Raw genomic sequence first — 13,914 nt, 5'->3', positions numbered from 1 at the left:
GAGTCTGATTTCTCTCAACTTGAGCAGAGACTGTGTCTATACCTAAACTATATCTCACATACATGTGTACCGTCACTCTACACCTCATTCATCCATGCCTGGGCGTATCACAACCTTCCCTCCGGCAGTCACACAAACAATCCCTTCACCAACCCCTCGACCGCATCATACACGCCCCCACTCTCCTGTCCTGACGCCCTCTTCGTAATAACCGGAATCTGATCTTTCCCAACCTTGTAGTTCCTCAAGTCGCTATCCAAGCCCAACGTCTTGACCAACTCCAAAATCTTATCCCCAACCCTCTCCGCATCTTTCTTCGCATCGCCCGACGCCGCCTCGCCAATAAACGGCAACAAACGCGCAACCTGCTCCGCCGCAGCAGCATCGTTTGCCTTGAGTTTGACCACATGCCCCAGCGTCAGGCACGACGTGATTCCGTGGGGAATATCATACGGAGAACCCAGAGCGTAACCCAGAGCGTGCGACAGCCCTAGACCGCCTTTGATGTTATACCCCAGAAATCCGAGGGATGCAAAAGCCGCGAGTTGCAACTTAGTGATGACGTCCTCGTTCTTAGGGTCTGCTTTGTATTTCGGCAGATTCTCAAATAAGCTCGCAGCGGCTTGCAACGTCAGCCACCGCGCTGGCATTTCAGTTGCGGTGGGGTGGTAGAGAAGCTCGATGGCATGATCCATGGCGCGCAGACCGGTGCTCGTCCACAGGCGTTCGGGTGTTTGAAGCGCGAATTGCGCATCGTATAGAACGACGTGGGGGACGAGTTCTTTGGCTCGGACACCCGTCTTGACGCCGTCGGATTCGGTGTATCCGGCCATCATGGTACACTCGCTTGCGCTCAGTGTCGTTGGGATGGCTATGTGATACAGCCACTTCCCGGACTTCTCATGCAGGCGGTAGCTTATTGCCTTTGCCGAGTCGATGGGACTGCCTCCACCGATGGAAATGACCGTATCGATTGAGTCGTCTTTCTGCACAATCTCTGTCGCCTCGTCAAGCTGGGCGACGGGTGCGTGCTGGCCGATTTTTGAGAATGTGCCGGCATGCTTGCTGCCGAGGAGCTGCTCTACTTGCTTCACCAGAGGCGTCTTGGTGGCTAGGGACGAGCCGGTGATGATGAAGGCCTTGCTTTTCTCGCTGGGTAGGCAATCTAGCAAGTGGTCCTTGACGGATTCTGATCCATAATGGAGTTTCTGAAGCTGGGTTGGCTGCCAAAGGCCTGAGAGTGGGTGGTTGGTTGCATCTGTCATTGTGGGTTTGGCTTTCGTCGATTTGTTGCGAATACTTATTTGGCGTCCTGGAATCGGATTCACGGTGCTGAGGCTGTAAGTTGGTCGTATTGAGAATGATCGAGTTGCTTCAGTATAGTGCGCAATTGATGTTGACGGGAATCCGAGTCTACAAGCGAGAAGTGATGATGAGGTTGCCGAAGTGCGGAACGATCGTATGACCTGCTGCCGCATAAGTGAACTGTATGTAATGTTACTGAAGGTGATCCGTTACTTGGCAAAGTGTACCGTTTAGAGTTCCAAATCGAGAGTGGTGACGTGAAGTCGTGGTGACGTAAGTACAACAAGCATACGGGCGGTAGTTCCGAGGTTGAGGCTCCGAGCTATGAGGGGCAGCTTTGGGACATGGAATAGCATCAACATCTGAATAAAACAAGCACATATCTGCAAGCGGATGCGTGGGTGCAACAACGCCGAGCAGCTCGAATTACACGCACGTTCATGGGAAGGGAGTTCAGTTATTAAGTAAATTGGTTGTAGAGCGGAGATGCAACATTATCTCGCGGCTCTGCACTATAGTACACTCGTCTTGGTCATTGTACGATCATGTCTTCCGTCACATTTCCTTCTGCCAGATGTTGTCGTTATGCCTTTTTCATCCCAGGTCGACCGAAAATGATGCGAGGCTGTGATACGCATTTGGTTCGGAGAAGAGAACCGAACAGAGGTATAAGTACAAGATGTAGGAAAATATACAAGTCTAGAGACCCAACCAGACCGATGATGACCGGATGCAAAGACGCCTGCTTTTTCGCGTGAAATACTAAAAAGAAGAGAGATGACGAATTGAGGAAGTGCGATCAGAGCATTTACGGCTTCTTCTCGCCCTCGCCCTCGCCTGGCTGTTGCTGCTGCTGCTCACCAGAGTTCTGGCTCTCGGAGCGAGCCTTGTGCATCTGGTCGAACAAGCTCAAGCTGGCGTTCTGGAGCTCGTCGGTCTTCTCCTTGATCTCAGCAGCGGTGGCAGTACCCTCGCCAGTCTGGCTCGTGGCAATGAATTCACGCATAGTGGTGATCTTCTCCTTGATCTTCTCGGCCTCGGCCTTGTCAAGACGGTCTTCGAACTCCTTGAGAGCCTTCTCGGTGTCGTTGACGACGCTGTCGGCGCGGTTGGCAGCCTCAATAGCGTTCTTGCGCTCCTTGTCCTGCTCGGCGTACTGCTCAGAGTCGCGGACCATGGACTCGATTTCGGTGTCAGAGAGACCGGAACCGGAGGCAATGGTGATGGACTGGTCCTTGTTGGTGGACTTGTCCTTGGCGTGCACGTGAACAATGGAGTCAGCGTCAATGTCGAAGGTGACCTCGATCTGAGGGACACCGCGGTGAGCCGGAGGAATGCCAACGAGCTGGAAGTTGCCTAGCAGCTTGTTGTCGCGAACGAGCTCACGCTCGCCCTGGTAGACCTTGATCTCAACGGCGCTCTGGAAGTCGGCGGCCGTAGAGAAGACCTGGGACTTCTTGGTGGGGATAGTGGTGTTACGGTTGATCAAACGGGTGAAGACACCACCGAGGGTCTCGATACCAAGAGACAGAGGAGTGACGTCGAGAAGGAGCAGGTCAGTGACCTCACCAGCGAGAACGGCACCCTGAATCGCGGCACCGATGGCTACAGCCTCATCGGGGTTGACAGACTTGGCAGGGTCACGGCCAAAGATGCTCTTGACGGACTCGGTAACCTTGGGCATACGGGTCATACCTCCAACCAGGATGACCTCGGAGATCTCCTTGGGCTGGAGGTTGGCGTCCTTGAGGGCCTTGCGGACTGGGTCCACAGTGCGGCTAATGAGGGGATCCATCATCTTCTCGAGCTGAGCACGGGTGAGCTTGGTGTTGATGTGCTTGGGTCCGGATGCATCGGCGGTGATGAAGGGCAGGTTGATGTCGGTTTGCGAAGAGGACGACAGCTCGATCTTGGCCTTCTCGGCAGCCTCACGAATACGCTGAATGGCCATGCGGTCGCTGTTCAGATCGATGCCCTGCTCCTTCTTGAATTGCTGGACGAGGTGGCGCACGAGGGTGATGTCGAAGTCCTCACCACCAAGGTGAGTGTCACCGTTGGTGGACTTGACCTCAAAGACACCGTTCTGGATTTCGAGGATGGAGATATCGAAAGTACCACCTCCGAGATCGTAGACAGCAACGACAGCGTCGGTGGCCTTGTCAAGACCGTAAGCGAGGGCAGCGGCGGTAGGCTCGTTGACGACACGGAGGACGTTCAGACCAGCAATCTGTCCAGCGTCCTTGGTGGCTTGACGCTGGGAGTCGTTGAAGTAGGCAGGAACAGTGACGACGGCGTTCTTGACGTTCTTGCCCATGTAGGACTCGGCGGTCTCCTTCATCTTTCCGAGGACGAAGCCACCCACCTGCGAGGGCGAGTACTTCTGACCCTGGGCCTCGAGCCAAGCATCGCCGTTGGTGTGCTGGACAATCTTGTAGGGAACCTGCTGGATGTCGCGCTGGACCTCAGCATCGGTGAACTTGCGGCCGATCAGACGCTTGGTAGCGAAAAGTGTGTTCTCTGGGTTGACAACAGCCTGGCGCTTGGCGGCGATACCGACAAGACGCTCGCCTTCCTTGGTGAAACCAACGACTGATGGGGTTGTGCGGCCACCTAATGTCAAGTCAGCGGGTTGCTCTTGCCTTTATAGGACAACAGGTGAAGAACGTACCTTCCGAGTTCTCAATGATGCGTGGTACCTTGCCCTCCATGACGGCGACAGCGGAGTTGGTGGTACCCAGATCGATACCGATGACGGAGCCCTTGACCTTCTCCTCGCCGCCCTCAGCGTATCCTCGTACAAACTTGGAGCCCATTGGGGCCCTCATGGCGGGGGCGCGCCATGCTGCTGATGCACGCGGCAAAAACTGCAAGACGTCAGTGTTTTTCCTAGCACAAAGGCGAGGCGAGGCGAGGGCAGGTACTCACAGTCCGTGATAATCTCGAGGACAGCATTGTGGGTGTGTGTGACGGGCGTTGCTCTGGGAGATGGAGGCAACCAGGAATTGAATGAGGATGCGGTGATGTGGATGGGTGGATGTAATATATGACGGACTAGATGGAGCTTTGACGGCAGCGCAGATTTCGTTGCGTTCTCGAAATTTCTCTCCGAGCAGCGCGCTAGTCCGAATCGCCGCCGAGGATGCCGCAGAGGCGTCTGTGCTTGTTGATGCCAGCGGCGGGTGCGCAGGCGGTGACTTCACGACTACAAGTGATAGAAGCCCGTACAATGTACTGACGGCATCTGAGACGCGGCGTCGACTGTGCTGCGACTCGAGGAAGGCATCAAGGCGGGATGGCTTGGCGCGTAGCCGTGTCGTGTGGGGAAGCATGTCTCGATGCGCTTCGTCTGAGATTGAAGCACGACACCTGCGCTGCAACACTCGATACGCACATGCCCCTCCTCGGTCGTGATTGTGCAGTCTGTAGAACATCCGCGCCTGTACATCACTTCAGTGCTGTCCGCCGCGCTGCTGCGCGCCTGTCTCCAGATCTAGTCGTCTGGCTGTGACGTAGACCGCCTGCTGCCTTTACTCGCCGCATCCATCAGACCTACCACCACCTAGACATGCTGCAGCACTCGCCCACCTGACCGCAAGCTATGGCCGTTGATGACTTCCTGTGCGCACTTCCCCCCCATACAGCCCAAGACGGCGCAAGCTGACTGCCGCAGGAGTCGAGACACGGATTCATTCGTGCAGCCTTCCAAGTCGTTCTATTCCACCAAGATTCCTATTGCGTGAGCTCTCTCCAGGCGCAGCATGTGTGAGGAGCCCGGGCTGACAGAGACAGCCACTATCAATTGCGCCACTTCATCAGCTCGCCCGAACCCGACCTTGTATACTATGCGAGCGGCGTCAACGTCTACTGTCTGAACGCCGCGACGCGCATCCAGGCCCATGTCACCACTCTTCCCTGGGAGGCCCGGTGCACAGCATCCGGACACGGATATGTGTGCATCGGTGGCGCTGACGAGGGCAACTTCGCTGCCATCAAGGTCCAAGGCTTCCCGCCCACCGACCCATCCGATGTCGACGCCTCGCTGCCCATAGACTTCCCACGCCGCCTGCCCCGGCCTCCACTTCTCGGCGCCGCGCACCGCATACGATACGAGAAGATTGGGGAAGATATTGTCAATTCCATCTCCATACACAAATTCGCCGCCCAAGGTGATGGGCAGGAGGACGTGGTCGCAGTCTTGACCAACAATGACAAGACAGTGCGAGTATACTCCCTGACGCAAAATCTCGAGCTGACGGTCCTCGATCTCCCCTTCGCCATGAACCATGCCACCATCTCGCCTGATTCTCAGCTGCTCGTTGCTGTGGGTGATGCCCCGACTGCCTACTTTTATGAACGAATGAATGCCGATAAGCCTGCTAGCTCGAAAACCGCCGAAGGGCGAATACAGATGAATCCGCCCGAGTGGCAGCTTCTTGCGCAGGTTCCTCTTCACCGACCCACCAACGGCCCATGTTCAGATGGCTACTTTTGCACAGCCTGGTCACCGTTGGGGCGTCTGTGTGCAGTAGGGTCAGAATGCGGCTACATCACCGTGTTCGACGTACAAGTTCTCAAAGAGGTCGAATATGGCGAGGACGCTGTGGTGCAGCTAATCAGCTCCACAAGACCAGACACGGCGGCTGGCGCTGGTGCCGTCCGTACCATGCATTTCTCCCCCAGCCCATGGGATCTCCTGGTTTGGAGCGAAGACCAAGGGAGGGTGTGCGTCGCCGACCTTCGTTCGGGACTGAAGGTGAAGCAGGTGCTCAATCTGGATCCCAAGGAAGAGGGCATCGAAAAGGCTGCCATTGCCGACTTTGATCTGAGCATAGGTCCCGAGATGCATGGTCTGCGTAGGGAAGCAGATTTCATTCGTAGTTACCGTCGGGCGCTTGATTCAGATGGCACAGAAGCGGCTGTCAACGCTGCAACCGAATACTTTGAGGCTGACTCGGAGCGACAATCACTTCACAGACAGCTTGGCGTGGTCGAGTCTGATAACGACCCCCATGGCTTGACTGCTCACGAACGGCAAGTCATTGAGACTCTGCGAACTACGAGACAACGAGCGGAGGGACAGGAGCAGGGCATCACGCCTCGGAACATCAACTACGACCTGGCGAGATACGGCGAAGGTGTGAGCCGAGACTCGATTGAGTTCATATCTGGATTCATCGCAGAGCACTCCCGAAGATTGACTCGCTCGACGCAAGAGCGGACAGCGCCCAGACGCCAGGCCTCGGTCGTTGTATCAATTGACCCAGGCACCGTCAATGTGCCACAATACTACACAAACATTACTGATTCTGCCCCGACACGGTCGCCGAACGTGATACCAGCGCATGCGCGCCGTGTTGCCAACGAGATGGTAAGCTCGACTGACGATGCTTGGCGCACCATCGAAGAGGCCCTTACGATCCAAGCGCGCACAACAGACGCCATTGCTCGGAATACAACAAGCAACGCCAACAGTACTAGTGCTTCCACCGGCCCAGAGATTCGCAGCGAGATTCGTCGTCTCCGCCAACTGACACAGATGCGTGAACGGCTCCGCAATGCTCGCGCCAGCCAACCTTTGGCGGAAACGTACGAATTCAGCCTGGGTCTGAGGAGACCTAGTCGTAGTCTGCATGACCCCAGTCAGGGAGTGCGAACTGCAGGACTAGCCATGAGCCAGGACGGGCGGACGCTATATTGTGGAACAGAAGAGGGCATTTTCGAGTTCAAGCTGAACTTGCACGCCAGGAAAGGTTTCCCCGCTATCCAGCCCAGGTGAGGGCAGAGGCGGTGCCTTGAAGCTGACGAGGGTATTGGTTCCCATCATGTATATTAATAGGGTTGTTGGTGTTCATTGGCGAAAGGAGCATGACTGGTATGAGGATGGTCGGACGGACTGCAATGTCGGCGCATCATGTTTCATTACGATCGGAAGCGGCTCTTTTCATACCATAGCTGGTTCAAATATGTATAGCCTAGTATTAGGCACAGCACAAACGGACTTGAGTTCACGATTTGAGGAACTTGTTGTCGGATGTGATGTTTGGTGGTGGATCCGATATCTCAATCTGGGGTAAAATGCCCCTACAGCCGGGCGCCGATGTGCGGAAGAGGGCGTCGAAAAGTGCCGATGTGTGGACAAATGGACGAACCAGGACGGCTCGTGATGGCGCAATAGCAGCGGTGACTCCCCGACGTCAGGGCTAACTCGACGTACCTTGCAGATGTCTTTGGAGACTTTCCCCAGTCCTCTTCTCGTCTCACATATCCAAATTCTCGCTACCTAGACTCCTTCTCGCCCTCAACACGGCGAATTGACCCTCGCGACACAGGCTTGCCACGCCGCGGAGACTCCAGCACCCCGCCACGCTCCAACACCCCCAGCCCGCAATTCGACAGACAAGCACAGTCATGGCCGGTGAAAGCTCCAAGGGCAAGGCGCCTGCTGCGCTCGATCTCGACGGCCACGACTTGCCGCCCTCACCTGCACCGAGCACACCCCGCAATGGCCGGAAATATGCGCTGGCAACGGAGCTGGTGTACCTCGAGAGCAACGACCAGTACAATGCCAGCTCCGTGCCGATTTACCAGGTATGACTTGCAGATGTGTTGATGGCGAAGGGAGTGGGTGCGGTAGTGAGGGGACAATGCTGACCTGGACAGTCGGCTACTTTCAAGCAGGAATCTGCAGGAGGCAGCGGAGAGTACGTAAAGTCCATGTATGAATTTTGGGAGGCATACCCTGACGTGTTTCTGCAGATATGATTACACACGCTCTGGCAACCCAACGCGAACACACCTCGAACGGCACTTGGCCAAGATCATGGCTGCGAACCGCGCCCTTGTCGTCTCGTCTGGCATGGGTGCCCTCGACGTCATCACCCGCCTGCTGCGGCCCGGCGACGAAGTCGTGACGGGCGACGACTTGTACGGCGGATCCAACAGGCTGCTCAAATACCTCTCAACCCACGGTGGCATCATCGTACACCACGTCGACACGACGGACCCTGAAAAGGTGCGCGAGGTGGCGAACAGCAAGACGGCCATGGTGCTGCTCGAGACACCAACCAACCCGTTGATCAAAATCTGCGACATTCCCTCCATTGCCAAAATTGCCCACGATGCAAACCCCGCGGCTATCGTCGCCGTCGACAACACCATGATGTCGCCCATGCTGCTCAACCCGCTCGATCTCGGCGCCGACGTCGTCTACGAGTCGGGAACAAAGTACCTGTCTGGCCACCACGACCTCATGGCCGGAGTCATTGCCATCAACAACTCCGCTCTAGGCGACCGCCTCTACTTCACAATCAACGCATCGGGATGCGGCCTCTCGCCCTTTGATTCGTGGCTGCTGCTCCGCGGCATCAAGACGCTTGGCGTGCGCATGGAGAAACAACAGGACAACGCCATGCGCATCGCCGAGTTTCTGGAGTCACACGGCTTCAAGGTGCGCTACCCGGGGCTCAAGTCCCACCCGCAGTACGCCTTGCACTGGAGCATGGCGCGCGGCGCGGGCGCCGTCTTGTCGTTTGAAACCGGCGACGTCCTGGTCAGCGAGCGCATCGTCGAGAGCGCGAAGCTCTGGGCGATCAGCGTCAGCTTCGGCTGCGTGAACAGCTTGATCAGCATGCCGTGCCGCATGAGCCACGCCAGTATCGACGAGAAAACGCGCAAGGAGCGCAACATGCCTGAAGACATTGTCAGGCTGTGCGTGGGCATCGAAGACCCGGAGGATTTGATTGACGATCTGAGCCGTGCTGTAAGTTCTCATAAAGGCGTTGCCGGATTGTTCAAAACTAACATGTGCAGCTTGTACAAGCCGGTGCGGTCAGCATCTCTCCTGATGGCTTCCGTGCTGTAGGCGCCGACACCGCGGTTACTTCTGCTGAGTAGGCCGTCGCGCCTTCAAGTCACCACTGTCCTGTCCAGCCACAGCAGGTTAACGTGATACCCTCTTTTTTTTTCCCTCAAGATATGTCAGGATGGTTCACTTCGTCAACTCTCCCTGACCCAGTCACCTCTGTCACCGCCACGGTGTTAACGTGATACCTTGTCTTGACTCCCTATTCCTAGCGGGCGTCTCTGCTTGATTTGCCTCGAGATGAAATAGCGTAGATGTATTTTATTTCCCAATACAGCTTGATTCATCAAACCATCTCAGTATTCAAGTGACCGTGGTTGGACATGCGCATCACGCTTATCAATTATGCACCATGCCCGATTCCCAATCGCCAAACTTTTTAATAAACCAGATCTAAGTACTTACTTCGGTTCGGTACAGTTATAACGCATCGCCTCCTGCCCCCCCCCGATATCGGTGTGTCCAGGCCGTGACAAGAAACGAAGAACAGAAAAGAAAGAAACGCAGTGCCATGAAAAAAAAAGCCTCGCTATGCAAAAAAACCACCACCCCTGCAAAACGCCATTGTTACCAAAAAGCCTCAGTCGGGCAAACACAATCATGCTCTACGCATCCTGCTGCAGCGTATGCCCAGCCTTCTCATCGCTCTCGCTGTCCCTCGACACCGCGAAGCTCTTGCGCACCGCCATATCCGCCTTGGTCTTAGTCATCAGCGCATCCCTGATATCCTGCTTACTGCGGCCAGCCCAGCTCTCATAGTTTTTCTGGCTGAGGGGCCAAATAGGCATATTCCCATCGCGGCGCATAAACTCTCTCGCCGTGGGCGCGGGCTGCGAGGTAATCGTGTCGATGTCGAGCTCGAGCTCTTCGCAGTAGGCTTCGAGCGGGAGGTCGTTGACGTCGTTGCCAAAGGGGTTCTCGATCTCGCGGCCAATGGCCGCCAGCCCGATGATGATGTATGCGGCGAATATGCACCCGGGGATCGTGATCCAGCGTAGGTCGTCCCAGAGTTGGAACGGCAGCATCATCACGTAGACCCAGGTGATTTGCGAGATGGCGATGGAGTAGGCGATGGGCAGCGGGGTTTGGAGCACGCGGTCCATGCCGGTGAGGGCTTCGTTGAGCTGCACTATGCCGGTGACTGTGGTTGTTAGGATGTGCGGTGGAAAGGGGATTAGGGGAGGGGGAAAGATAAAAACGTACTGGCTTGGTTCTGGTAGAGGCCGATTTTCAGCGTGTCGTTGTCGATGACGCTGTGCACGTAGCAGGACAGATGGTTCAGGATTTCGAGAGAAAGGTTTCCGAGCGGCTTCTTGGAGCGCTTGATCCTCTTGCGGGGGTTCGACTCGGCGAACGTGACACCGAGGTATTCGCCCACAGCTTTGGCCTTGCCCTTGTCTGATGGAGGGGGGATGTCGACGTCGGCGGCTTTGGCAAAGGTGTCGAGGAATTCGACGCGCTCGCGGAGATCGGGGTAGTCGATGCCAGGCTCGAAGCGGAGTCTGTGCTTGACAGAGCATGCAAAGGCATTGAGGAGGTTGAGAGCGGTCCTGTTTCTCAATTAGCCAAAGCCATCACCCATCCAATGCATAAACACTTACAGTTTGTTCAGCAAATCCTCCTTACCCAGCTCGCCTTCACGCTCACTCGTATGAATCCAGATCGTGCGGGCCATGTTCCTTGCACAGAAAGATCAACTGACTCCAGTACTTGCGGCCCTCGGTGTAACGCTCATACGCCGTGCTGGTACGGAAAGATATAGCGAGACCGGACGACGAAACCGAGGACGGTAAGCAACAGCGTGCTGACAGCCAATGGGTAGAGGAACTCGGATACGCAGGTGATTAGGGTGGACCAGAGAGTGACAACAGTCAAGGGGAGAATCATCTTGGGAAAGACGGAGCCGTGCATGCGCATGAAGAAGGGCCATTTCGAGTGCTTGGACATGTCGCGAGGACCAACCTACACAAGTCAGTGGTTGCAAATGGTTTGGTAATTTCAATATAACGCACAAAGTAGTCCTCAGCATCCAAGGAGCCATTGGTCTGCCTCCGGGAAGGTGGCTGGTATGTGACTGCGCGGTGCCGCCATGAGCGTGGCGAAAGTAACTCTGGCGCTCCATTGTCATTGTTCGTGCTGCTGGTCCTAGGAATCTCAATTTCCGTTGGCCTGAGAGTTTTGGTTGCTTGTTCCAGCTACTGAAGGCGCCATCTCGATTGATTCTGATCGCATCTAATGTGTAGCGAGAACTGGCCAGCAGTTATAGAAAGTGTAAAGAGGATTCAGTGCAGTGTTCTTGAGTGTATACGACAGTGGAGAGTAGTAGTAGACTTGTTGTAAAGACAGCAATGGACAATAAAGGGAAAGGATGCACGCAGCAAAACCACTAGAAATTCTGCAACATAAGGGAGCCAGGCAGATCTTATACATCGACGCGCGGTCCCCCTCGTATAGAACCTGCCCTTGTCGAAGCACAATTGCCCACGGGGCATCGATCTCGCACAGTCTATCCCGAATCGCCAGCAAAATTCCTATGCAGGGGCCGGACTCACCGTTTGACGGGAAGACGTGCCCCTGAAATCGGCGTTGAATCTGGCCAATTGTAGTGGAGACGAAGAAGCAGTCATAGCGAATGAGGAACGGGGCGCCGACCTGAAGCAGCAAGGGCTTGACGCAGAGGCCTGTTTCATGAAACGTGTATGGCCACGCCGAGCCCGGGTGCACGCGAAAAATGACTTGTGTACACGGATACCCGACTACATATGTTGGACATGGGCTTGTTGACGCCCGCCTTTGCATCCTTACACGTTCTATTCAGAGAGCAAGTAGCTGCTGATGTCAGAAAGCACCCCTAGAGTGAAGCTGATGAGTGCATGGCACAGTAGGGAGGATCGACAGCGCTTGAGTCTCAGGAATGCTGAAGATTAAGCGATGGCACGCTGGCAGGTCGAGACACTTTTGGAAAGTAGGTACCAAATAGCGGCCTTTGCGTGCCGAGCCCGGTACCACCCTATTTTAGACATGATCCCTGGGCTTTGCCGGCCCAATGGCTTCCCCATGTCCGCCCCAACATCGCCATCCGAGCGATGAATTTTCTTCTCGAAAAGCTTCCATGTGATTTCTCGACGTGATGGGTTGTAGAAGAGCCTTGGGTATACTTGTAATTGCTCACTGTCACACAAGATATTGCCATGTGCAGCCTTGTAGTCCGCATTTGGTGCTGCATCCGCGACAAGCCGTATCACACTGCCACGACATGCATGTACATGGGACATGCTAGTCCTATGTGGCAAAAAGGTACAGCTCGATTTTACCAGTCTAAGCTGACAAGCTGTGAATGGCCTTCAGTATTGGTCTGCCATACATGTACTCCAGTCGTGGGCTCCACAACTTTCAGAAGCTTAGCTGCAGGTGTGACCGAAGATTAGTCGGGTATAAGGAAACTCTTCCAAATCTAATCTAACAAGGTAGTCGTGATATAGCGACTCTTTGAATCAATGACATGCACTTCCAAATTTCACACGATGTCAACATCGAATTGAAAGACGTTGTTGGTGTTGAATAACGGCTTCGGTAAGCCAAGCATGACGACACCCGCGGATCACGCCGGTCGGCTCTACTATCGGGTCCCGAGGTCATACTCATACCAAGTCAGACTTCCATGACCTACACACGACATGCGCTCGCCATATCAATCGTGCTGAAGTAACAACCATTCCCCGCGTTTCCTGGCGATCATGCGGCGTGCCTGAGGACAAGAACCACCACGTCGTTCCGAAACCTAGCGCCTGCGCATCTGAGACAAGACGCCTTTTGACACGACGCAAAAGCAGAGGGGACCCCGGAAGCGACGCTTAGCAACCTCGGTCTTTTCGAATCAAGAATCTGGAGTGGTAAGGGGATCCGCTGAGCGCAAGTCCTGCAAAAGAAGCAAACATGGCGCATTTTTCCGATCTTCCGCGTGAGCTCAGAGACATGATTTACATGGCCGTCATCACCTGGGAGCGCCAGAGGCCAGAAATTGCGCAAACATCTAATCCCTGGAACTGGTACCGAACCGGTAGCTCGTCTTCAGGATGCCACTTTGCTCTGGAGCCGCCGCCGAGCACATGTGCCAACGTGCTTGCAGTGAACCGGCAGGTCAACCTTGAGATGAAGCAGGCTTTGGAACGGGCGAGAAGAGCGGGGCTTGTGATGGCACGCATAGACTGTATCGCAAAAAAGATTGCGAGGCGGGAAGCGGGGTATTACTTCACATGGCTGTCAATACCAATTGTACAGAGATCAAGGGCAGTCATGAAGAGTAGATGTGTAGTAATAGCGTGGCCCAGTGTACCCGTAGTTGGCAGGCTACTTGCTTCGTCCACCCGCAAAGAGTCGATTAGTGACTCTCCGACATGCATCGAGCAGCTTCAAGTTGACATACGCCTCCATGACCAGGACCTGGAAGACGGAGCGTACTCGGGGAGTTCGACCATTGTCAACATCAGCTGGGCTGTCTGCGCAGCGTTGAAGCGGATATGTGATCATTCGAAAGAGACGGATTCATGGGCCAGCAAGCCTCGCCATCGACACACTCGTGCTGAATGTCCTCCGGCCTGACGCTCCGAAATCAAGGCAGGACGACTCGGAAAAGTTGGAAGGATAGCGCTCGAGCAGTGACACGAGAGCTCGTTTAATGTGTGGAACAAGCTGTGGTCAGGCGATTGAGTACAGAAGCCGTTATTATGGCGGGTTGGCTTGGAAAA

General features: G+C 55.1%; 7 protein-coding genes across 7 annotated transcripts; 3 read left to right on the top strand and 4 right to left on the bottom strand.

Moving 5' to 3' along the window:
- Positions 1 to 77: 77 nt before the first annotated feature.
- Positions 78 to 1,265, bottom strand: SNOG_13584 (hypothetical protein; the record flags this gene model as incomplete). Its single annotated transcript, XM_001803739.1, has 2 exons — positions 78 to 98; positions 135 to 1,265. 2 exons carry the CDS (start codon positions 1,263 to 1,265, stop codon positions 78 to 80), a joined length of 1,152 nt encoding a protein of 383 aa, XP_001803791.1.
- Positions 1,266 to 1,765: 500 nt separating this feature from the next.
- On the bottom strand, positions 1,766 to 4,130 carry SNOG_13583 (hypothetical protein; the record flags this gene model as incomplete). Its single annotated transcript, XM_001803738.1, has 2 exons — positions 1,766 to 3,894; positions 3,974 to 4,130. 2 exons carry the CDS (start codon positions 4,128 to 4,130, stop codon positions 2,114 to 2,116), a joined length of 1,938 nt encoding a protein of 645 aa, XP_001803790.1. The 3' UTR covers positions 1,766 to 2,113.
- Positions 4,131 to 4,913: 783 nt separating this feature from the next.
- SNOG_13582 (hypothetical protein) lies at positions 4,914 to 7,081 on the top strand (the record flags this gene model as incomplete). Its single annotated transcript, XM_001803737.1, has 2 exons — positions 4,914 to 5,041; positions 5,089 to 7,081. The coding sequence occupies 2 exons, from the start codon at positions 4,914 to 4,916 to the stop codon at positions 7,079 to 7,081; spliced, it is 2,121 nt and encodes a 706-aa protein (XP_001803789.1).
- Positions 7,082 to 7,713: 632 nt separating this feature from the next.
- Positions 7,714 to 9,198, top strand: SNOG_13581 (hypothetical protein; the record flags this gene model as incomplete). The annotated part of the gene is made up of 5 exons (XM_001803736.1): positions 7,714 to 7,893; positions 7,966 to 8,021; positions 8,062 to 8,110; positions 8,363 to 9,064; positions 9,115 to 9,198. The coding sequence occupies 5 exons, from the start codon at positions 7,714 to 7,716 to the stop codon at positions 9,196 to 9,198; spliced, it is 1,071 nt and encodes a 356-aa protein (XP_001803788.1).
- Positions 9,199 to 9,771: 573 nt separating this feature from the next.
- On the bottom strand, positions 9,772 to 10,841 carry SNOG_13580 (hypothetical protein; the record flags this gene model as incomplete). The annotated part of the gene is made up of 3 exons (XM_001803735.1): positions 9,772 to 10,307; positions 10,370 to 10,716; positions 10,768 to 10,841. The coding sequence occupies 3 exons, from the start codon at positions 10,839 to 10,841 to the stop codon at positions 9,772 to 9,774; spliced, it is 957 nt and encodes a 318-aa protein (XP_001803787.1).
- A 56-nt stretch (positions 10,842 to 10,897) lies between these two features.
- On the bottom strand, positions 10,898 to 11,294 carry SNOG_13579 (hypothetical protein; the record flags this gene model as incomplete). The annotated part of the gene is made up of 3 exons (XM_001803734.1): positions 10,898 to 11,128; positions 11,179 to 11,240; positions 11,276 to 11,294. 3 exons carry the CDS (start codon positions 11,292 to 11,294, stop codon positions 10,898 to 10,900), a joined length of 312 nt encoding a protein of 103 aa, XP_001803786.1.
- Positions 11,295 to 13,102: 1,808 nt separating this feature from the next.
- SNOG_13578 (hypothetical protein) lies at positions 13,103 to 13,768 on the top strand (the record flags this gene model as incomplete). The annotated part of the gene is made up of 1 exon (XM_001803733.1): positions 13,103 to 13,768. The coding sequence occupies one exon, from the start codon at positions 13,103 to 13,105 to the stop codon at positions 13,766 to 13,768; it is 666 nt and encodes a 221-aa protein (XP_001803785.1).
- Positions 13,769 to 13,914: the final 146 nt, after the last annotated feature.

The sequence above is a fragment of the Parastagonospora nodorum genome, assembly GCF_000146915.1.
Source record: "Parastagonospora nodorum SN15 chromosome Unknown scaffold_27, whole genome shotgun sequence".
Lineage (NCBI taxonomy): Eukaryota > Fungi > Ascomycota > Dothideomycetes > Pleosporales > Phaeosphaeriaceae > Parastagonospora > Parastagonospora nodorum.
The sequence above is the reverse complement of the archived record's forward strand: the minus strand, read 5'-3'. Positions and strand labels throughout refer to the sequence as shown.